The 22,708-nt window shown below is 53.7% G+C and overlaps 4 protein-coding genes across 8 annotated transcripts; 2 read left to right on the forward strand and 2 right to left on the reverse strand.

The window, feature by feature from the left end:
- Positions 1-1,133: 1,133 nt before the first annotated feature.
- Positions 1,134-13,389, reverse strand: LOC108025723 (hornerin). 5 transcript variants are annotated; one of them, XM_017096287.3, is made up of 6 exons: positions 12,721-13,389; positions 10,336-10,602; positions 10,097-10,262; positions 4,001-10,029; positions 2,711-2,815; positions 1,134-2,645 (listed from the first exon to the last, which is right to left on the reverse strand). In XM_017096287.3, exons 2-6 carry the CDS (start codon positions 10,423-10,425, stop codon positions 1,989-1,991), a joined length of 7,047 nt encoding a protein of 2,348 aa, XP_016951776.1. In that variant the 5' UTR covers positions 10,426-10,602; positions 12,721-13,389; the 3' UTR covers positions 1,134-1,988. The 5 variants fall into 5 exon arrangements, with proteins under 5 accessions (XP_016951776.1, XP_043948857.1, XP_016951777.1 ...); XM_044092922.2 differs by lacking the exon at positions 12,721-13,389 and adding an exon at positions 11,999-12,181; XM_017096288.3 differs by lacking the exon at positions 12,721-13,389 and adding an exon at positions 11,894-12,181.
- A 259-nt stretch (positions 13,390-13,648) lies between these two features.
- On the forward strand, positions 13,649-16,400 carry LOC108025935 (transcription factor grauzone). The gene is made up of 5 exons (XM_017096633.3): positions 13,649-13,901; positions 13,970-14,366; positions 14,426-14,882; positions 14,943-15,155; positions 15,798-16,400. The coding sequence occupies exons 1-5, from the start codon at positions 13,779-13,781 to the stop codon at positions 16,345-16,347; spliced, it is 1,740 nt and encodes a 579-aa protein (XP_016952122.1). The 5' UTR covers positions 13,649-13,778; the 3' UTR covers positions 16,348-16,400.
- LOC108025592 (dnaJ protein homolog 1) lies at positions 16,392-18,342 on the reverse strand. The gene is made up of 2 exons (XM_017096121.2): positions 18,240-18,342; positions 16,392-17,371 (listed from the first exon to the last, which is right to left on the reverse strand). Exon 2 carries the CDS (start codon positions 17,359-17,361, stop codon positions 16,453-16,455), a length of 909 nt encoding a protein of 302 aa, XP_016951610.1. The 5' UTR covers positions 17,362-17,371; positions 18,240-18,342; the 3' UTR covers positions 16,392-16,452.
- Positions 18,322-22,626, forward strand: LOC108025792 (serine/threonine-protein phosphatase 4 regulatory subunit 2). Its single transcript, XM_017096423.3, has 4 exons — positions 18,322-18,470; positions 19,003-19,265; positions 20,429-20,617; positions 20,683-22,626. Exons 2-4 carry the CDS (start codon positions 19,049-19,051, stop codon positions 22,131-22,133), a joined length of 1,857 nt encoding a protein of 618 aa, XP_016951912.1. The 5' UTR covers positions 18,322-18,470; positions 19,003-19,048; the 3' UTR covers positions 22,134-22,626.
- Positions 22,627-22,708: the final 82 nt, after the last annotated feature.

A 22,708-nucleotide genomic window follows, 5' to 3' on the forward strand; every position in this document is an offset into this window, starting at 1 on the left:
GGCATAGCAAATCGCCCAAATATTTTGGGCTTTTTCCGCTGTGGGCGTGGCTGGGGGCGTATGTGAGAGAGTGTGTGTGTGGACTAATAATATCGCTATATGGTTTCGTGTTTTTTTTTGTTTTTTGTTATTTTCGGTTCAGAAGCCTAGCGAAAAGTGCCTTGCTTTTGCTTTTGTCATTTTTGTTTCTTGCATTTCTTACTCTGCATTGTTTAATTATTAATTCTACTACATTTAGTTGCATGGTCCTGCGGAGCAGGGCAGGGCTGCCGTCGCGCCCCCTTGGCTTTGTGGGGTTAGGCGGGCCCCGCCCCACTCCCCAGGATTTCGATCCGAGTATATTCGTATTAATTACTGTTACTGGGATATATGTGGTGTGTGGGCTCTGCGCTTTCCTTAAAAATGTTTGCTGGAGTGTTTTCGTTTTTCGCTTGGATTTCGCCTATATATATATAAATATATTTATGTGTGTTTGGTGTCTTGTGTATGCCGTACATATCGTATCCTTGTTAAGTTACAGTTACATAATGAATTACACATTTATATAAATCGGTTAAATTTCATGTTGCCTCCACACCGCACCTGGCCACCGCTTGAGCATAAACGTCGTTTTTTTTCACTTCAAATTGCAGCAGGACTTGGCGGGCTAATGATAATCGATTAACTAATTATCGCCGCCAGCGGCCGAGGTGGCAGCGCTGGCTGCGAGGGCTGCGGCGGCGTTGCCACCGGTGTGCGATTGCGCTGAACACTATTTTCAAATTTGTTTGCTTGGTTCCATTGCTCGTTTCGCCCTCTTCGCTTTAGTTTCGGTTTTAGTTAGGATCAGGGTTTAGTTTACCATAGTACGTTTAACAATATAGGGCCCGCCGAGTACTGTTTTTGCGACGCAAGTGTCTATATGTCTTGGTTGTTCTTCGAAAGACGACAATATTTCTAAATGTATGGGTTTTACGTTTGAACTTAACTTTGCGCTTAAACAAACTCGTATTCTCCGTCTCCCTCGTTTGCTAGCTCCGTCTCTCCCTCTCTGTCTACGTCTGTCTGTCTCTCTCTCTCTCTCTGTCCGCCTGTCTGTCTCTCTCTTATTCGCTGTCTACACAGAAAGATGCATATCGATAGATATAGATAGATAGATGGTATATATAATGTATATTGTAGCATAATCATAAATTAGAATTATTAGTTGATTTTTTGTTGGTTGCAAAAAAATTAAACAATATGTATATATATAAAGAAATTAAAGCAGACGCAGTGCCAAAGGTTCGTTTTGTTGCATGGTTTTTAGGGGAGAAAGACTCTACTACAGAAAATCATAAGTATATAAAAGTAATATATTATTATGTAAATTTGTTTGACAAAAAATACACTCTGCTATTCCGTATGTATGTATGTATATGTAAATGTATGCATGTGTGGGTGTGGCGTGGTGTGGTGTGGTGTGGTGTGGTGTTGTGTGTTGTTGTGTTTTCTTTAAATATTTCTTCTTGCAATTAGGTATTCCTTACTCGTTTCCTGCTGAACCTTTCGTCTCCTCACTCTCGACTTGCGATTCGCGACTCTCGTTTACTTTCGCCGACTCCTGCTGAGTGGCCATTCCTGCGGTTGTGACGGGGAAGCCCCCCAACTAGCTCACTTGCCTACTCGCATCGCATCACATGCCTCTCCCCCACGCGCGGGTCAAGGGCTAAGTGTCTGTCTGTGCCTCGCCTGGTTCTGCCTGGTTCTGCCTGTTTCAATATTCCACTTTTCTAGTTACTCCTCCGCCTGACTTGCTCGGTTTACGTTTATGTTCTCGGCCTGGATAGCTCTCTTTTGGCCCAGCTCTGGGCCTGACCCTCCTCCTCTTGCTCCTCCTCCTCCTCATCCTCCTGCGCTATCCATTTCCGGTTCTGTGTTGCTATTTCTGGGGTTTCCTGGTGGGTGCTTGGTTCGCTTGCTGGCCGGTTTCGACTGGCTGGTGGCGGCTGGTGGTGGCCACCGGGCGCTCAGTTCGCATGCCACTCACCCCGATTGCCGGCACCGCCCGCTCCCGAGGCGTTATTCGCATAGTAGGGCTTGCCGCCGGGTCCCGAGCCCGCCGCTCCGCCGGATCCTCCAGCGCCGCCCGCTCCTCCTGGGCCGCCATTGCCGCCGTTATTGCCGCCGGGTGGGCCCACAGGTGTGTTGCTGCCACCGCCGCCGGCACTGCCGCCCACGCCGCCGCCGCCACCGCCTCCGGTCACCTGTCGCATATTCTGGGCCCGCTGAGCCGCCGCCGCCACTGCTGCCGCCTGCTCCCGCTGCTGCTGCTGCTGTTGTTGCTGCTGTTGCTGTTGCTGCTGTTGTTGCTGCTGCTGCTGCTGTTGCTGCGGATGCTGGGGGTAGTTGTTGGGCCGCTGAATGGGCGTGGGATAGCGTCCCTGGCCACCGCCGCCGCTCTGGCCCACGCTGCCGACGCCATTGCCACCGCCATTGCCGCCCACCTGGGAGCCACCGCCTCCGCCGCCATTGCCGCTGCCACTGCCTACGGCTCCGCTGCCGCGGCCGCCCAGGGCGTTCATGTTCGGCCCGTTGCCACCGCCGCCGCCGCCCTGGCGCTGTTGCTGCTGCTGTTGCTGCTGAGATTGCTGCTGCTGCTGCAGCACCTGGTTCTGCAGATCCCACTGCGAGGAGAAAGGGGAAATTAGCAAGATGCGAGATCCCGGAGAGCTCCGAGGTGCACACTTACCGCGCCGTAGTTCTTGTGGTGCGGCGGACTGGGCTGCGACTGCACCTGCTTGGCCAGACCCAAGCTCATGTCGGCGCTCAGAGGACTCTTCAGCTGACGACCCATCTGCGGAAAGAAGCGGAATAAATAGGATTAGCAAAGGATGTATAGGAGACTAAATAAGCATTTAAAGTGTAGCCTATATAATTGAAATTAGGTTAATAATACATTTTAAGCTGTAGTTTAAATCATTTTAGATTCTTAGAAAAGTGTTGTTAATTGTTAATCATAGTTAATAAAATGACTTTTTCAACACTATATTCATTTTTTTCTTACTGTCAACACTGGTTTTAATGGGAAATTGGGATCAAACACCCTGTATTTATATTGAAAACCGTTGAATTCTATTCTGGAAAACCTTTTTGTGGTTTTTCAACTAACTACAAAGCATAAACACTTACAAAATATAAATTATACCATAATACTGTCGTAAAAACGTTGTCTAAATGGTTCGAAGTACTTTATTTTTAAATAGGTGCTTTTAAGTTTTAAAGTTTATAACCACATTAGGAATTCTTTGGGGTATACAAGTCATAAATAACACTCGAAGCCAAAACCTAGACACACCTAATAAACCCAAAGAATAATTACTTATTTCATCATATATGTAGTTAGATTTTATAGCGAACCATGGAAGCTTTCAATGAGTATAAGCCTCCGATAATCCACAAACGCAAGACCCTTCGATTATTTAAAGTACGACAACAACTTGATGCTAATGTGCCAACCGTTTATTGAGTATTCATTCTTCACATGGCTCAAGCACAATTGTCTCGCTCAAAATCAAAGTTTTCTACTGCAGAACCAGGTCGCAGAATTCGAAAGTACATGGCGGGGGAGAGCCCATTACAAAAGCAAAAAAGATTACATATCTGTGGCAAAAACATTGGAATAACACAAGGATAGATACATCGTAGTAGATCATGTTCTTCTGCACTTCTCTGGCTCCGAATCTTGACCAACTCTCGACTCCAACCGCGTTGGTTTGGCTTCGCTTCAAAAAACAAACAGTCAAACGATAATATTGTAAGGGCTTTGCCTTCTCGGCTTGAAATCAACGATAAATCATCCAACACACAAGATCGCCCGGCTATCGGGCTCCGAATCTGGCTCAAACGCGCCGCCACACACCTTTCTACGGTCTTGAATTGTTTGTCTTGCTTACAAAGAACTAGGAGAACGACAACATGGTTAATGGTATGGGAAAGTGGGCATGGAGGCGTCGCCTCCTCCTCCTCGTCCTCTGCTTACCGAGTCTTGCATGTGCGCCTGTCCCTGGCTGCCCTTGAGATAGGCCGCTCCGGGCGTCGGTCCGCCGCGGTACTGATTGATGCTGGCCGCCGTCAGGAGCTGCGAGTTCATGAACTGCGTGTTGAAGGTGCCCATCGTGTGCTGCGACTGCGGCGGTCCCGGCGGTCCATTGGAGCCCGGCGGACCGCCCTGGTGGCCGCCATACATGCCCGCGGCCGTGGCCAGGCCATAGCTCTGCGCCCCGCCATTGCCCTGCGGCGGTGGTCCGCCGTAGAACTGCGGTCCACTCGGTCCGCCCGGCGCCGAATTCGAGTAGTAGCTGTTCGACTGCAGCTGATGGGCGCCCGGCGGCGGACCACCCTGGCCCGGATGCTGGGGCGGCGGGCCCGCATAAAGATTCATGTACTGCTGCGTGGTGGCATACGGGCCAGGTCCTGGTCCCGGACCGCCACCGCTGCCCGCCGACTTGGAGCCAATGGCGCCGATGGGCTGCTGGCTGGGCGGCGGCTTGGCCGCCCCTGACGACATCATGGAGTTGCTGCTGGACGAGATGATGGCCACGGCGCCGTGGTTGCTCGGATTGCTCAGCTGCTGCGAGCTGGGCTGGCCAAAGGGACCCGGACCCGGGCCCGGACCGCCGCCCAGACGGAACTGCGAGGAGAGGTTCGAGTACATGTCCGGGGTGGGCGCTGTGGGCGGCAGGCTGCCGCCGTGCGGTGTCATGGGCGCGTAGGCGTTCACGTTGACATTGAAGGGACCGCCGCCCACGGCCGCTGCCGCCGCCGCCGCTGCTGCTGCCGCATAATGGTTCGGGAAGCTGTGGGCGGCCGCCGCCGCCGAGTAGGCTGGCGAACGGCTCGAATGATCGAGCGAATGGAATGGAGCGTACAGATTGCCGCCCTGCGACGGTGGCGGCGGCGGCATCTGCGACGAGTTGAACACCACGGCCGGCGGGCTGGGGATCGTGGGAATGCCACCGACGCCGAATTGCGGTGACGCCTGGTAGAATGACGGCTGCTGTTGCTGCTGCTGCTGGTGGGCCTGCTGCTGCTGTTGCTGGTGTGCCTGCTGTTGCTGCTGCTGTTGTTGCGAGTGCTGCTGCTGCTGCTGCTGGCTGGGCGGCGGCGACATGCCCAGGTGCTGTTGCTGCTGCAGCTGCTTGGTCTTCTGGTGCGCCTGCTGTTGCTGCTGGGGACTGGGGTAGTCCTCCTGCTGGAACTGCTGCTCCAACGATGCCGCGTCGAACGGCGAGCCATGGCCGTATCCATGGCCATGGCCGCCGGGCACCGGGCCCGGCGAGGAGAGTGCATGGTGCTGCTGGTGGTGCGCCTGTGCCTGCTGCTGCTGGTGGTGCTGCGCCTGCGCTGCCGCCACCGCTGCCGCCGCCTGCTGTTGTTGCTGCTGTTGGTGGTGGTGGCTCTGCATGTGCACCGCCGACACCGCGTAGTGCGGCATTTGCTGGTGCTGCTGCTGGTGCTGTGAGGCAGCGACGGCGGCCACAAAGGAGGCGGCGCTCATGTGGCCACTGCCATCGTCGCCCGTCTGCTGCTGCCCCACCACCTGCTGCTGTTGCTGCTGCTGGGCAACCACCTGCACCTGCGACTGCTGTTGCTGTTGCGGCTGCTGTTGCTGCTGCTGCTGCACTTGCGCCGGCGACGGGCCGTCGGACATGGGCGTGGCCGACTCCCACACCTTCTTTACGCTGGCTATCTTCATATTGAGATCCGCCGTCGAGTTGTTTTGCTGCTGCTGTTGCTGCTGCTGCTGTTGTTGCTGCTGCTGCTGGGAGTGTTGTTGCTGTTGCTGCTGCTGGCTGGCCGTCTTATCGATCGTGTCCACCACCTTTAGCGGTGCGGTGGGGTCATCGACGAAGCTGAAGCCCAGTTTCATGTCCTGGGAATCCTCACCGGCTCCCGCCGCTGACGCCTTGCCACCGAAACTCATCTGGGACAGGGCACTGGACAGGCTGTCCACGGTCATGGTGGCGCCGCCACTGGACACAGAGAGAGCTCCGGGCTTCGTCACCACCACGGCAGCGGCCGCTGCCTGCTGCTTGTACGTGGAGTTCTCAAAGATTATTGTGTTGACCGGGGCGCCGGCGTCCAGCAGGAGATTGGTCGATGGACCCGAGCCAACGGCCCCCAGAGAGGTCTTCTCGCCGATGGCGGGCAACTTGCTGCCCGGCACCTTCTCGCCGCCGACCACGGCACAGGACTCACCCTTCTTCTTGTCCGCCGAGCCGGGTACTGCGACCGACGACGACGTGGCAGTTACGGATCCCACTACAGAGCCCGCTGCCGAGAGACCCGGCGGCAGGCGGCCCGCTGCGTCCTTCTGCAACTCATCCTTCGCTAGCAGGGCAGTGTTGTGGGCGGGGGCCAGAGTGGCAGTCTTGTCCTTCTCCTCGCCGCTGAGCGCTGACGAATCCTTGTCATCCTTGCTGGGTTTGTGCAGGCCGGCGCTGAGTGCCAGCTGGTTCTGCTTGGTCTTGTCCAGGTCCGCGTCCGACTCGGAGGTGCGCTGCTGCTTGCCGTATTCCTCGTAGCCGAGTCGGCCATAGCTGCGACCCGCTCCACCCGAGCCCGATCCTCCCGCTGAGCCGGTGCCCACGGGCTGGCGACGATAGCCGGAGGCAGAGCTGCCACCGCCTCCGCCGCTGGAGAGGCCACCGCGTCCACGTCGCGAGGGTTCGCCGCGGGGCGAGAAGCCCGCCTTGTTGGCCGCAGCCTGACCGGAGTTCGAAGCACTGCCGCCCGCTTCCTTGGGGCTGCGACGCGCTGCTCCTCCAGCTCCGCCTCCGCCGCTGCTGTAGCAGTCCTCGTCCACGTCCTCAGAGTGCTCCGACTGCTCTCCGCCGCTGCCGTAGTAGCGTCTGCCACTGCTGCGATTGCTGCCCCAGTCGCTGGCGCTCCTCTGCCCGCGGTAGCTGCTGCCCGATCCGACAGCTGATCCGCCACTGCCGCCGGTATAGCTGCGGCCGCCACCTCGTCCGCCGCATGCCGCTGCGCTCCTGGGACTCGGCCGCTTGCTGCCGGACTTGTCATCGTCCACCTTGCCACCAGCTGCTGCTGCCTTCGACTTGTCCTCCGAATCCAAGGCAGACTTATCCTCGGCTCTCTCCTCGCCTGGCTTCTCGATCTCCACGCTGCGTCGCAGAATCTGCGTGGGCATGGGTTCGCTCGCCAGCGACTTCTGCTGTTGCGGCGAAGCGGGCAGCTGCTTCTGCTGGCTCGAAGACTCCTCGCTGAGACTCGGCTGACGGGCCGGGCGCTGCAGTATCTTTATTTGCACCGCCGAATCGTGGCTGTGGCTGGAGGAGAAGCTCTCCTCGCGGTGGCGATGGTGCACCTTCTGCTCGGCATCCGTTTGCTCGGCCCACGACGAGCACGAGCCGCTTCCGCCACCAAGCACATCATCACCAGCCGATGACACGCTAGTCTTGCGGTGCGAGTTCTCCGATATGCTGCGCGGTAGGGCTTGCACCTGGCGGTAGTCCTGACCGCGGGTGAAGCGCTGCTGTTGCTGTTCCAGCTCCTGTTCCTCGCGAGCACTGCTGCTGTCGTGGCGGTTGCGTCCGTATCCGCCACCGCCGCCGCCGCTTCCTCCGACACTGCCACCTCGCTGCGCATAGCCGCCGGAAATGCTGCGGCCCTGGCCAGCAGTGGTGGGTGCTCCTCCACTGGCGCCCACGCCACCGCTTACGCCGCCCTTTTGCAGGTAGCGGGAATTGCTATCGAATGCACTGCTGGCCGATGCGCTCTTCTCCAGGCGCGGCAGCTGCTGCTGTTGCTGCTGCTGCTGGCGCTGGAAACGGGGTGGTAGATTTGATTGGAAATGGGTGAGGAAGGTCTTCTGGCCGTAGTCGCCGCCAGCCGAGGAGGCTGAAGATACTCCTCCAGCGTTGCCGCCGCCAGCTCCTCCCGTGGGTGTGACGCCGCTGCCCAAACTGGAGATGCTTCCACGTGGTCGTCGGTGCAGTCCGGCGCCTTGGCCTCCACCCTCGTCTTCGCTGACATTTCCGAGTGGTGCGGATGGAGGCGCCACCTCATTGGTCAGTGATGCGGAGCCCGAAGATGGCTCGGCGCCCGCCAGAGCTGCGGCCGCCGCCTTTTTGCTATTCATCTTCATCTCCAGTTCCTGCAACTTCTTGGCCGCCGCCTGCTTGCGCTCCATCTCGCGACGCTCCTCCTCCTCCTTGCGCTGCTTCACTCGCTCATACACGCTGGCATCCAGGGCAATGCCACCGGCCACTGGCGCTCCCACATTGCCAGAGCTACCACGATGGCCGTTCTGCTGGCGAATTTCTTGCTGCTGCTGTTGTTGCAGCGGCTGCTGCTGCTGATCCTGATTAAGCTCCGACTGCTGTTCGCGTTCGGTGCTCTCCTTGCCGCGCTGCCAACTGGTTGTGGAGGCGGACAGCTTGCGCTGATCATTTCCAGCCAATACTGAGGAGGATCCCTGCGCCTGCTGCTGGGCGGAGCCGTGCTGCTTGACCTGCCCCTGATGCTCCTCCGGCGTGGACTCGTCGTCCGAGAATGTTAGTTTCTTCGTGTAGTCAATGTCGTCCTGTTTGGTCCAGCTATCGTCCTTGGCGATGGCGTTAAGGCGCTCCAAATCCTCCTCGCGGATGATGGGACGCTGCATCTGTGCCACCTCCGGCTCCACCACATAGTCCTTATCCTTGCGTCCGCCGTTGGCCTGCTGCTGCTGGGATTGTGGCGGAGTGGGTGATCCTCCAAGGCCCAGTCCGGATTGCGGGGGCGAGGATGAGTTCGGTGGTCGCTTGGGAATGACAGTGGCCGCCCGGAAGCCGCCGCTGCCCACCACCGCTGGCGAGGCGGAACGAGCACCGAGGATGCCGTTCTGGTAGGGAGCGCTGGGCAGGGCGCCCGAGTCCAAGGATCCGCCGGCCAAGATGCTGGCCGCGGTCGCTCCAGAGGCGGGCAACGGGGCACCGCTGCGCATGAACGAGGGCATCAGCGAGAGGATGGGCAGGGGCACAGCTCCGCCCGTACCTCCTCCGGCCCCGCCATTACCGCCCATCTGATGGTGGACCGGGCCCTGTAGGTTGAGACCCTGGTCCGCTGCCGCAGCAGCTGCCACCTTGGCCGCCTTCTCCTGCTGCTGCAGCCAGGCGGCCGTGTCGTTCTGCGGACGAAGGCTGAGCTCGCCAAGCTCCGCGGACCCGCCGCCGACGTCGTCGCTGCCATCTCTGTAGTCGCGATGCGAGTGGTGTCCATACTGGCGCCCGTGGCCATGGTGGTAGTCCCGATGGTGCTGTTGCTGCTGGTGGTGGTGCTGTTGATGCTGCTGGTGGTGCTGCTGATGCTGGTGGTGGTTTTGGTGGCCGGCATGGTGCGCCTGATTCTGATAATGGCTCTTGCCCGCTCCGGCCCCGGAACCCACACCCGTTCCCGAACCGCCGCCTGCGCCGCTGCCAACTGTGCCGTCCAGCGTGGGGAACTCGTACTGGAATTGCGGACTCTGGTAGTGGGGCACAACCTGCTGCTGCTGGCGGCCAAAGTGCTGACCGCCCGAGCCGCGCTCGTGTCCTGTGGTGATTGCAGACCATGTCTTGGGCGAGTTGACTGAGTGTCCGCCCGATCCGGACCCTGATCCTCCGCCTCCTCCTCCTCCTCCTAAGCCTGACGATCCGCCGCCGCCGCCCGATCCACCTGCTCCTCCGCCGCCGGAGCTGCCAACGGAGTTGTTGATTAATTTAAAGTTCTTGTTGCCGCCGCCTGAGATGCCGGCGTTGTTGTTGCTGCTGCTGCTGTTGTTGCTATTGACGAACTTTCCAGCGTTCAGGCCGAGACCGATGTTGTTGTTGTGAAGGTGCTGGCTGTGGGCTTGCTGCTGGCTATGATGTCCACCAGCAGATGACGACGCAGCTCCTCCTCCGCCCGATCCCGCTCCGCCTCCTGCTCCTGAACTTCCGCTGTGGGCAGTGGTGTTGTTGTGGCTAGTGTTGGTTCCTGCCGCGCCTGATCCCGCTGACCCGCCTGCGCCCGATCCTCCAGATGTGGCTCCTGCACAGAGAAATTCAATTAGTTAAACATATTCTTATTTGAAAGCACTTCAACTAGGACAACCCACCTTCGACTGAGACTAGGAGATTGTTGTTGCTGCTGGTGTGGGTCTCGGCCTTCAGGGATGGCAGATTGGCTGGTGGTCGCCTAGCGGACGGCACTTTGCCCAAGATTTGCATTCCATGTTTACGTGGCACTTGATTCTTTTGTGCAGATGGTTCACTCGACTCGCCCTGAGGTGAAGGAAGGACCGATTAGTTAGCTGGTTGGGATCGTTTGAGCTGGCGAACCAGGGTGTCTACTTACGCGGCTATTCTTGTACATGCGATTTATATCCAACGCTGTGAATTTGGGCTTGGCATTTCGCTCTCCCCTACTTCCCCCCAGTGTACTCATGCTGCCAATAGATCCTCATTAGCGTTAGCTTCCTTCACGCCGCCGCCGCGCTCCTCGTCTTCCCGCTGCGCTGGAGGATGGGCTAGGATGTGGCTGTGGCTCTCGTTGAGAATGAGGATAAGGTGCTGGGATCACCGCTTGTGGGCCGAAGCTCCTTGTTTCAGTCTTTCTAGTGGGCTGTAAAAGTCAAAGATAGCGATAAAATTGATTTCAAAGCGGGTTTTGTTTGGTGTTTTGGTGCGGTTGAGTTAGGGAACTCCTCCATTTAGCCACCCCCGAGCGATCCACACCACTAATGCGACCAGTGGTGGCTCTGAAATACAGCAGAAGGGGACTTGAACCTATTGGGATTTGAAAAAAATTGTTTCGATTCGGAATATTCTCTTCTGTTGATTTTACTTAAGATATTAAACAAATGAGTTAAAAAGTTTGAATTTCCTAGGAAATACTGAAAAAATAATTACAAGTTCTGAAAAATCAATTTTTTTAGATAAGTTTATTTAAAAATAATTGTTGTAAATCTTTATAAAATTCCTAACATTCCACTTAATTTTCCATTACCTCTAAAATACTCAAATAAATGACAAGTTCTGGGGGAACCAAAAAAAAAATACTAAGAAATTTTGTTCACTAACAGTACAAAATTTCTTTGTAAAACCCTGGGACACCACCTAATTGTGCTAAATAGTGAAATAAACCCTTAAATTTGGAAAAACTGTTGAAATAATCAATTGGATTTTGTTGATATTGCGTTCATTACGAAAACTTTTGGGGGGACAGTTATCCCCCAGTGACCCCCCTCGGTCAGCCACTGGGTGCAACCAATGTTTGGTGCGAGCGGGACAGCCACTGGCACTCGGCACACGCAACTGAGAGGCTGCCTTGGGCGCCCAGTAGTGGGAGCGAGACGGCTAGACGGATCTGCCCACACACACACAGTAGACCAGCGGCAGAAGCGGCAACGCATTGAAAGAATTTTTGCGGTGGCGTCTTGTAATAATTGCTGGGAGGGGGGCGTGGAGGGGCGGCCGAACAATGGCTGACAACTGCAGCGGCAGCGGCCGCAACAACAAACACAGCCGAAATGGGGACAGTAGAATCCTGCCAGCAACAACAATGCCCGGTGCAGGGCATTTAAAGTGTAAGCAATGCAAGTGTGAGGATACAAGACAATCTCTAAACGCTTGGCAACAATTCTCTTTTTTCTCTCCTTTTTGTTGTAATAACAACCATTCACAAGAACAACGCACACTGGCACAGGCACAGGCAGGCAGGCACACACACACACACACACACTGACATGTATAGGCACCGAGAGCAAGAGGCTTTGATAGTTATTATTTAATCGACGAATGCAATTTTCCTTTTTGTTTCACAGCCAAATCCTTTTATTTATGTTTGCATGTGTATGTATGCGAGTGCAGTGGCTGGCAGAGGCAAACAAAGAGAGGAGAAAAGTGAAATATACCGTTGGAACACCACACACGCACACAGCCGCACACTCGGGGAGTTTCGTTTCGTTTTTGTTAGGCAGCGATGGTAAACTGAATGGAAAACGCCGAAAACGCTTTACTTTGAATGTTTCGCGGTTTGCTGGCACACTCGACCGCCTGTCCAATGGCTATTCGACTGCGGTTGTTCGTTTTATTTCGCACAAATTGCTAACTTTTGATTATGCTTGCCACCGTCCGACGTAAAGTTTGCCGCTGCTTCTTCTTCGTCGTCGTCGTGTTCTTCCTCTTCCACTTCGCACTTTTCGCATGTATTGCGTGCGTGTGAGTGGTGTGGAGCACGGCGTTGCCACCGGTTCGTGGAAATCCAGCCAGACCGGTGCGGCAATTAATGCAGGGCTGGCAGGCCAGAAAACACCTGGCAGTTATTAAACAATTAGACGGCGCTTTGCTCGCCTCTTCCTAGCCGATTGAACACAATTTGGCACAAACACTTGGCTTATGGACGGGTAGGGGGGTTGCGATAAAAGGGAAAACGGAAAACGAAAACCTGCCGCCGACAAATGCAACGCTGCTGGCCGGCGAGAGCAGGACGACAGGACGAGCTGCGCTCTCTTCGCTCCCGCTCGCACACAGTTCGCGTTTTTTTTTTTTACCAAAAGCCAGCGAAAGTATTTTGTATTCAAGGCAGATTTCCAGGGAAAACCGTCAATAAATGTGGCCAGGCCCAGTGGAAATAGACGCAATTCGCTAACTCCTGTTGGCCAAAATCTCGATTCCGGCCCGTGAATTTGGCCAGCGGACAGAGCGAGAGCGAGCTTGGGGGGGGACATATATAGCTTACCCGTTCGCACGCAGAGCACACACCGCAAACACAGTTCGTTGCTCCTGGCTTCTTTCTTTCCGTTGCTTATTTCGTTTCTTTTTTTTCTTTTTTGCACTCTTTCTGGCGCTTACTCAGCGCCGCTTGCGAAAACGCGGAACGAAAACAAAAAGAGAGCGCCACGGGGTTGTGGATATGGATGTTGTGTTGCTGTGGCTGCTAGTGGGCCGTCGCCTTTGTTCGCCAGAATCTGCGATTCGGTTGAATTTCGATTGCGATTTTCGATTTGGTTGCGATTTTCGCCTGCGTTGCGCTGGCTTTGTCAGCGCTCTCGCTCGCACTCACTGGCACTGGCACTCGCCTCGCACTCGCAACTCTCGCCGCTCTGCCTCTCCGCTCACTCGCGCCGTCTCTCTCGCACGCTGTCGCTTTTCGCAAGTGTAGATGGAAAATGGTATCGGATGAGATGGAGATGAGGAGGCCCCAAGTGCTCGGTTCCGATTCTGAAACCCGTTTGAATCACTTTTCCCACGGATTCTCGCTGCAGCTACGCACACACGCACACGCGCCGACTGGGCTGATTGGCAATTGGGTTTTAATTACTTGCGTTGCGTTCTTTTCACGTAATACGTAATTGTCATTAGTTTTAAATCGTATGTATTATTTTTTTGCCATTTTGCGGCCACCGTTGCCAGATGTGAGTGGCTGAGCCGCGGCGTTGCCCCACCGCGCGCGCTCGTCTATCGTTATCGATAGGTGTGGCTGGACAGCAGGGTTTCTTTATCTCATATTAATACTTATTTAAATAAAGCAGGCTTTAAACTCTCAATTAAGAATAAAAAAACAACGTTTTTGAGCGAGTCGATATTGAAATGACAAGCAACAGCAGGGAATACCCCAACTGTATAGGCAGGTGGCGTTGCCACCCCGCCGAAACTCACCACACCTGACTGCAGTTTGGCCATCCCTAATTTAAATGTTGTTGTTTACAACAGCGCTGCTGCAGCACAGAAAATTGATGTTTAAACATATTATTTACTTGTGATTTTGCCTTTGCTGCCGTCTTCGATTCGCGCAAGATGATTTGTCGCCTGTGCCTGCGGTGCCTCAGTCCCGGCAGCGCCGTCTTCCTCTTCGAGACGAACGATACGCTGGCGGAGACGCGACTGGTGAAGATGATCGCCAAGTTTCTGCAGCTGGAGGTGAGTGCATCCTTGGCACTGGCCTGGCCACAAATGAACCCTATGCCTTGTCCTCCTGCCCCAAACAGATCCTGCCCGACGACGGCATCTCGACCAGCGTGTGCACCGAATGCTGCGAGCACCTGGAGGACTTCAACGGCTTCTGGCAGCTGGTGGAGCAGAAGCAGTGCTCGCTGAACAAGGAGTTCCTCACCGTGGACGTCGACTGCGGCGGCATGAAGTGGTCGGGCGGCGTGGACGTGGACGTGAACATCGATGAGCTGCCGCTGGCCACTGGCGACATGGACGAGAAGCCGCTGGACCTGCACAACCTGAGCCTGCTGGGCAGCGTGCTGGACGTGAATGTGGACAGTGTGGAGGTCAGGGAGCAGGTCAAGGAGCAGCTGCCCGGCGAGTCCGAGGAGGAGAACGAGAAGCCCTGCCTGATGGCCAGCGAGGTGCCGCTGGAAGAGGACTCCTCGGATGGTGGTTATCCCCTTGTTTTCCCCTGGATTCCGCCTTACTAATTACCTGTTCCCTTGAAGATGAACCCCTGGTCCGGCTGCAGACCAAGATGAAGCCCAAGCCCAAGGCCAAGCGCAAGTCCTCAGCCCGTTCCGCCACTGGCCAGAGCACACTCTCCCTGCACCGCGAGCTATCGGATCTGCTAGACGACGGCAGCAAGCGGCGACGCGGCAGAGCAACTGACCAGCGGCCCCCCACCGAGGTGCAGGAGACCGAGCTGCAGGCCGTGCTCGAGCGCAAGCCCAAGGGCTGCTCGCGCGCCCAGCTGGCCAAGAGTTACGAGGAGGCCATCGCCAGCTACATGAGCGCCAGCTGCGACCTGTGCGACTTCAGCGCTCCCTACATCTCCGAGCTGAAGACCCACTTCCTGGAGGTGCACCAGCGCGAGTATTACATCAAGTGCTGCGGCAAGATCTTCACGCGCGCCTCCAAGCTTATGGACCACATTCGCAAGCATGTCAATCCCAAGCTGTTCACGTGAGTGCACCCCAAGATGCAGTCCGTCTTTTATGTTTAACCGAGTTTTATCCACGATAGCTGCACCATTTGCCAGAAGTCGCTCAACTCGCAGGACTACCTGGCCACCCACATCGAGACGGTGCACAACAAGGTCGCCCAGATCGACAAGGTGCTCAAGTTCCCCTGCCCCAAGTGCGATCGCACCTTCAGCAGCGAGCGGCGCATGGCCAACCACCTGGCCAAGCACGACACCGACCAGTTGGAGCACACCTGCGCCATCTGCTGCAAGAGGTGAGCAGGGTGGAGAGCTCTGATGAGTCCTGAAGCTGAAGAAGTTCAGCAAACCTATGCTTTATTAGCCACACCTATCAGCTTTGTATTAATTTTGGAGAAGTGACGGATAAGTAAGGTTTAAAAGGATAGGATAACATAGCGATTAGGACTTTATAGTTTATGATTCTTCTAGTGCCTTAAGCATTCATTTTATGAAAAGCTGAGGTCCTTAATTTGTATTTTATAGCAGCTTTAACTACTAAAGTTTGTCATAATTCACTTGGGTGTATAAAAGGCATTTGAAACGCTGTTCTTGCACACATAAATAAGCGAGATAGATGTATAATTTTCCCCATGAGGGGCTTTCAAATGACTAAAATGAAAGATTAAGCATTCAGAAAGTTTGAAAGATATTAGTAGCTGCATCTATAAGTAAATATGAATATTCTAAATTACTTTCACTTCCACTTGCCTGTTTCTAAGCGATTATACTAGTAATTAATAAGTTAGAGGGTGAAATGTATATCTTTTAAAGGTTTAAGTAAGATCATTTTGATCAAATTTCTAAAGAAAATATTGTAGCCAGTATATAAGGGTTTCCATCTGTTCCCTTTAAACTTAAACTTTCACTAATTTCCTCTAATTGCTTACCTGCGACAGCTTTGCCAACATACACAGGCTGCGCCGCCACATCCAGTCCATCCACGAGGACCTGCACCGCCACGTCTGCGACATCTGCGGCAAGAAGTTCAAGTTCAAGCCCTCCTTCGACCGCCACCTGCTGGAGCACCAGGGCGTGGTGGCGCCGGCGGTGGAGTGCCCCGTGTGCGGGGTGTGGCTGAAGAACGAGCACAGCCTGCGGCTCCACCGCTTCACGCACGACAGCACGGACACCGTGTGCCCGCACTGCGGCAAGACCTGCACCTCGCGCACAGCGCTGCGCGGCCACGTGAAGTACGCCCACAAGCTGACCACCAGCCTGCAGTGCACGTTCTGCGAGAAGACGTTCAAGCAGCAGCGCAACCTGGACGAGCACATGGCCATCCACACGGGCCTGCAGCTGTACAACTGCCCGCACTGCCCGAAGGAGTGCCGCTCCCGCTCCAACATGTACGTCCACATCAAGCAGCGCCACGCGGACGAGTGGCTGCGCGCCAAGATGGCGCGCTCGCACAATCCCCAGTTCAAGCCGGGCTCCAGCGACGTCTAGTCCGGGTCCCGCACAAATATGTCTATCCAATATACTACATCTAATTTACTGTACCCAGCCGTCTCTTTGGTGGATTGCTTTAATGCCTCTACACACCTATTTCAACTAGAGCGAGGATATCAACGTCTGTGACACTTTTTTGGGGAACTCGATGGAGAAAGCGACGACGAGGTCGCCGCGGCGCGAACTGTTGACTTCATGGGGCAGTCCCTGGTCCGGGAAGCGGCGCGTGGACTCGGGGGTGATGACCTCACCCTTGGTGCAGAGCAGCAGTGGCTCGCCCAGCAGCGTTGGCACTTGCAAGTGGGCACCACTCAGCGCCTGCTTCAGCGTGATGCGGGCCGTGTATCGCAGGTCGCAGCCCTGGCGGCGGAAGATGGGGTGTGGCTTCTCCCGCAGCACGAACACCACGTCGCCGGGCCGCCGGTCGGGCTCCTCGTCGCCCTCGTCGGGGAAGGTGATCCGGGTGCCTGCCTTCCACCCCGGGCGGATGTCAACGTTGAGCTTTTTGACCTGTCGAGTCATCAGCCCGCTGGCGGACATCCTGCGCTGCAAGATCTTCAGGCTCAGGATGGCCCCCATGGCAATGTCCTCCAGAGTGATCAGAAGCACGTGCTCTATGGTCCTGTTCTTGGGAAGCCGGCTCCTCCCCGAGACCGATGCGAAGTCGTCGGTCGGGACCTGGACCGTGCTCTCGGAGGACTCGTAGGACGCGGAGGACTCGATGGACACACCTCTGGAGCGCACGAACCGAGCGTAGGTGGCGTGCGGATCACCGTGGAACTGGTGGCCCGCCCGGCGGAGACCCTCCTCGCCCAGGGCGTCGTACCGGCTGCGCTTCCGCCTGTCCGACAGCACCTCGAAGGCCTCGGCCAGCTGCGCGAAGCGCCTCGGGTGGCAGTCCTGGTTGCCGTCCGGATGGTAGCGCAGCGCCAGCCTGAGGTAGGCCCTGCGGATCTCGAGCTCACTGGCTGCGGGACGAAGGCCCAGCACCTTGTAGAAGTTCTTGGGCATGGTTCGAGGCCTGGAAAATAGGGAACTTTTTTTCTAATTCCTTGAAAACAGCTTCCCAATAAGGTCCGAACGGTCGAGTTGATTGAAAAGCAATGATTTGTCAAAACTCGATTTCCTTCGGACCTGTCAAGTCAGGAATATTACTTTTTTGGGACTTTAGAGTGTTACCACAGTCTAGATGTCAATACTTTTAGCTGTTGACTCTTAGTTTTGAGTGGATAACTAGGTATATATAGACAATATAGTGTTGTTTTTTGTTGCGAATACAAGAGGAGCTTTCAAATTAAGAATTTAAAGCCTTCTTAAGTTCGAAACTCAAGGCTACCCCTGGGAAATTCCAAAATAAAAAAGATTTCAGAAATGAGCCTATATTCAAAGCTGTTACCATGTCTTAAACAACTTTATGAAAGGGGATTTTGTAGGGAGTGGAAAACAGGGACCTTAAATTAGTTTTATTTTAGATATTTATTTTAAAAAATAATTTAAAAGGTACAAAAGGTACAAGGTACATACAATAAATGCAATATATTATTTTTCCGACATTTTAAAGTATGTCACGAAATTCGAATTTTTTTAAACTTCGTTCAGCATTTTAAATTATGGCTTCAATATTAAAACTTATTTTTAAGTCCTTTTATTTTTACTCTAATAGTTTCAAATAACTATTATTGGTATTTCTGGTCCGCCAAGTATCAAGAAATCGGCACATTTACAAAAGCAAACCAAAATGTGCCACTATTATTTGGAATTCATATTGAAAAATTAAGCTAGCCCCTGGTTTTGGAGTATTTAAATTTAATATTTAGATCTTTTTTATAAATCATTTAAAAGTCCTTGCAAATTCCGTTACTTTTTAAAGTCCACCAATCGATACTTACCGCTCTCATCCCCACGGCGGTTCAGCCAATCGATAGGCCGAGCTGGGTTCGACAATCGCCCGGCCTATCGTTTGTCGCTCATCGCTGGCGGCATCGAACGGTCACACCACTTGCGAAAATAATCGACAAACCCAAATCAAACTAAGGGAACGATCCAATTGTCAACTCGGCCGGCTCTAGTGTTGTTAAAAGGCGTTGTTGTGATAGAAAGCAGTAGCGCAGCTAGTGCAGGTAAGCGATGCTATGCCCAGCTCCAGCCCTAGCGCTGCTCGGCTGTGCGAATATTCCGCCTGGGCCGGTTCCGGGGAAATTCGCCAGGCGTCGCATATATAATTTTCTCCTATTTTTTTTCTGCTGGCCGTCTGGCGCAGACGGCTGCAACAACTACAACGATGGCCTGGCAACAAGAGTTGCAGCCGCTAACACGCACACACACATGGCTGGGCTGAGGCGCAGAGAGCAGCCTTTGCGAATTTTAGCCAATTTGCATGGGTGTGCGTGTGCAGCGTAACTAGTTTTCTCCTGCGAGGCGCATCCTCCACCGAACGAGCGGGCGGGAAAGAGAGAGAGAGAGGGAGACAGCTGGCAGATGCAAGATGCTTGACGTCCGTGTGGCGCGCATACCTGCACACAACTGCAGCTCTGTTGCTCTCTCTCTCCGCTCTCCTGGCTTTTGTGTGTCTACCTCGAGGAGGAAAATTTTGCCCACTTGCCGGCCGGTTTTCTGATCTCTCTGCTCCGCTTTTCCCCCGCGCGAACACAGTTTTCCAACACACACACTCCCCCCCCTCCGCTCAGCGATCGGCTAAATGGTCACCATGGAGAACAGCGACGAGATCCTGCAGATCCTGGAGCGCTTCACGCGGCTCAAGCAGAAGGAGATACCCAAGGAGCTGGAGGACTATCTGCAGTACGTGGCCAAGACCGGGGACACCATCTTCAAGTGGTCCAGCCTCAAGTATCTGTTCCGCGAGAAGCTGCTCAACGTGATCAAGCACTTCAACGAGGACTCGCCGCGGCTGGAGGGTGAGTTTCCTGCTCCTGAGGATGGCACATTCACCTGTTCTCCCAGGATTACTCACTGCATTTCATAGTTCATGTCGAAAAACTCGTCAAGCTCGAGGTTTTATGGGATCATTATGAAATTTTTAAGATAAGATAAGATACCATCACATATTCAGGACTCGACTACTACGGAACCTTTTCAAAAAAAATGTACTAAGAGTATTTTCAGACACTTTAAAGACTCCCTATACCTAGTATTTTTCTTTATAAATATCATATATATCTTGTTTTGCTAGGATCTTAGAATATCATACCTTATGGTATCTTGCATCATGTCTTCAGGACTCGACTTTTATGGGGTCTATACAAAAATGTACTAAGAATACTTTTAGAAACTTTAAAGACTCCCTACACCTAAAATTTTTTGTTTTTTTTTTCATTGCGAATAACTAATAAATATCTTGTTTTGATAGGATCTTATAATATCATACCTGATGGTATCTTAAATCATGTATTCAGGACTCGTTTGCTAGAGAGTCTTTATCAAACAAATATTGTACTAAGAATACTTTCAGAAACTTTAAGGATTTCCTATACCGAAAAATGAGAAAAACTCATAAGTTGCATGTTTTGATAGGATCATATAGCATAGGATCATACATATCATCATGTATTCATAAAAAAACACTACTTTCACGAACTTTAAGTATTTATAGTCCATTCCTTTGTATCTCGGGATTTTAAATGTAAATTATATTTATAAAAATGGAATATATGAAATATGGAATTTATATAATGGAATAGTCTTTTCCGTATAATCTTGGAAAAAATATAAAAATTTATAAAACATACTAATAAGAATCAAAATTGGGTTTATAAACCACCTAAACCACCTTTGAAGTTTTATACGTTTGTTTAAGTTTAACAAAATGCAGACATAAATTTCAACAATTTTATACATTTCCCAAGTTAAAAACTTACTTTTATATTAACCAGAGGTAGAGAGCTCTGCCACAACTCATATATATTTTTAGTTGCACCTACTAACCTTTTTATTTTACCCTTTCTAGTTTTAAAGAAAAGAATTGAATAGCATTGATAAGGCGAACTAAACTTCAGGTTAACTTTACATAATAGCATACAAACCAGAATCTGAAGCTAACATGGATTTTACTCCTTTGCAGAGATCCCCAACTACCCGAACGTGGATCCGTTCAACTATGAGACCATGAAGTCCTCGCTGCTCGAGCGCCTGGACCTCTTCAATGCAGCTCCTTTCACCATACAGCGGCTGTGCGAGCTGCTGATCGATCCCCGCAAGCAGTACTCGCGCATCGACAAGTTTATGCGAGCTCTGGAGAAGAACATTCTGGGTAAGGCCTATATTGAACTCCCATTGTAATGATTAGGGATCACTCAAGTTATTATCTCTTCACAGTGGTCAGCACCATCGATCCGGGACGCAAGCGTACCGAGAGCGAGAATGGCGATTCGCTGGACTCCGTGGTCAACGGCGATCTCTCCCTGGAGGTCAACATCGACATCGAGATGGAGAACGAGGCCCTGTTCAACAATGGCAACGCCGAGGAGGGCTCAGCGCCCAGCTCTGGCTCGGCAGGCGGCGCCCAGAAGGTCAGCTGCCCGCGATCGGACGACAGCGAACAGCCCAAGGCCAAGAAGGCCAAGCTGGAGATCGGCGGCGAGGAGGCCTCGGAGGCCAGCGCTGATGTGCCCGCCGAGCCGGAAGCTGAGGTGACCTCCAAGGCCAAGAAGGACAAGGAAGAGAAGGGCGACAACGATGAGACTGATTCCCCACAAGAGGCCGCCGAGATCGAGGAGCCCGACGAGGAGGTGGAGGAGGCCGACCCAGAGGCCAAGACCGCCAAGCAGGCTGTGAACGGCAGCAAGAAGAGGAGCGAGCAGGGGGGAGGCTCCCCAGCATCTGCCGATGAGGAGGCGGAGGATCCAATTCTGAGTAAATCACCAGAAGCCGAAAAAGAACCAGCTGCCAAGGAGAAGGAGGAGTTGGACAAGAAGGAGGCGGCCGAGACTCCAGAGGAGATCGTAAAGAAGACAGTGGCCGAAAAGACCGACAAATCGGATGAAAAGGAACAGCCAGACGAGAAGCAGTCTGGCGACAAGGCCACACCAACGACTGAGGCCGAAAAGGAGGAGCCTGCCAAGGCAAAGGCAGAAAAGGAGGAGAAGGAGGAGGATGAGGAAAAACCTGCTTCAGTGGCAGCCGATAAGCAGGAGGAGAAGAAAGCTGCCGAGACTGAGGCTGCACCAGCAGACAAGCCCGCAGAGGAGGAGAAGGCAGCTCCCGCCGAATCGAAACCGAAGACCAAGTCTGAGGCCAAGCCAGAGGCCGAGACCAAGGAGAGCCAATCCGAAAAGACTGAAACCGAGCCGGCCAAGGAGCCGTTGCCGGAGGACAAAGCGTCGTCTGACGAGCCGGCAGCAGAGGCCGAGCAGAAGAAAGAGGTCGAGACTGCGGCCGAAGCTGAAGTCAAGGAACCGGTTGAGGAGTCGCAGGATGGAGAAGCATCCAGTCCCGCTGTCGAAGACCTGGCCGCCGCCACTACACCACAATCTCCGCTGGGCGCCGCCGACTCGGCTGCCGAGACGCCGCCCGCCGAGGCGGCAGCCGATGACTCGCAGGCCTCACCGCTGGCCGCCGTTACTCCGCCGACTCTGGCGCTCAACGACCAGCCCATGGAGGACACCCCGGCCGATGAGGAGGCACGCGTCTCGCCCCTGGCCGCCGTCGACGAGGTCATGGCCGAGAGCGGACCCGCCGCCGAAATGGCCACCGAAGAGGCTGCTGCCAAGGATGAACCGGCCGCCATGGAGGTGGACGACACCAGCCAGGAGGTGATGGATCAGTAAAGCGGTCGCATCCAAGCGCCGAATACAACTACATTCAACTACTACTCCATATAACTAGAATTTTAAGACGTAAGCGCCCCATTCCGAAAGTAATGCAGATGTAAACCCGCCCGCGCTGTTGCCAAGCGAAGAATAGCGGATTCTTGTGATCCCCGCGAGCCAGGCGGGCTGGCAGCTCCCCTTTTGTAGCCGTAAGTCGTCGCAGCCGAGACAAGCTCCATCGCTAGAGAATCTGTTGCTGTTTTGTGTTCCCAAAGTTTTAGTCTCTTCATGTTGGTTCCTCCCCTAGTTTTGTATTTATATATATTTTTTAGACCAAACACTGACCCATTAAAGGTTTAAGTGCTTCTGCCCCCCACCCAAACCAGCCCCGTGTGTCAACCAGCCCCGTGTGTCCCGTTTTTTGTAAATCTAGTAGTAGATGCTGTCCCAGAAGCGAGCTTCGGTTAGATGTGAGCGATTAAACACACAATAAACACTATCCATACGAATACGTCGCCGGTGTTGTGCCTTAGGAGGAGTCCTCCAGTCCTGGATGATGGATGGATGTGGTATTATGATGGCTTCTGCAAGGC

This window comes from Drosophila biarmipes, chromosome X (assembly GCF_025231255.1).
Source record: "Drosophila biarmipes strain raj3 chromosome X, RU_DBia_V1.1, whole genome shotgun sequence".
Classification (NCBI taxonomy): domain Eukaryota; kingdom Metazoa; phylum Arthropoda; class Insecta; order Diptera; family Drosophilidae; genus Drosophila; species Drosophila biarmipes.

What these genes read in the sequence shown, in the direction of transcription:
- LOC108025723 (XM_017096287.3), bottom strand. Translation starts at nt 10,425, where the DNA reads ATGAGTACACTGGGGGGAAGTAGGGGAGAGCGAAATGCCAAGCCCAAA. An exon ending in AGGCGCACATGCAAGACTCG is followed by an intron (nt 2,816 to 4,000) that starts GTAAGCAGAGGA and finishes TTCTTTCCGCAG; the next exon opens with ATGGGTCGTCAGCTGAAGAG. An exon ending in ACCACAAGAACTACGGCGCG is followed by an intron (nt 2,646 to 2,710) that starts GTAAGTGTGCAC and finishes TTCTCCTCGCAG; the next exon opens with TGGGATCTGCAGAACCAGGT.
- LOC108025792 (XM_017096423.3), top strand. Translation starts at nt 19,049, where the DNA reads ATGGTCACCATGGAGAACAGCGACGAGATCCTGCAGATCCTGGAGCGC. An exon ending in GGACTCGCCGCGGCTGGAGG is followed by an intron (nt 19,266 to 20,428) that starts GTGAGTTTCCTG and finishes ACTCCTTTGCAG; the next exon opens with AGATCCCCAACTACCCGAAC. An exon ending in TCTGGAGAAGAACATTCTGG is followed by an intron (nt 20,618 to 20,682) that starts GTAAGGCCTATA and finishes ATCTCTTCACAG; the next exon opens with TGGTCAGCACCATCGATCCG.
- LOC108025592 (XM_017096121.2), bottom strand. Translation starts at nt 17,361, where the DNA reads ATGCCCAAGAACTTCTACAAGGTGCTGGGCCTTCGTCCCGCAGCCAGT.
- LOC108025935 (XM_017096633.3), top strand. Translation starts at nt 13,779, where the DNA reads ATGATTTGTCGCCTGTGCCTGCGGTGCCTCAGTCCCGGCAGCGCCGTC. An exon ending in CCAAGTTTCTGCAGCTGGAG is followed by an intron (nt 13,902 to 13,969) that starts GTGAGTGCATCC and finishes TGCCCCAAACAG; the next exon opens with ATCCTGCCCGACGACGGCAT. An exon ending in TGCGCCATCTGCTGCAAGAG is followed by an intron (nt 15,156 to 15,797) that starts GTGAGCAGGGTG and finishes TACCTGCGACAG; the next exon opens with CTTTGCCAACATACACAGGC.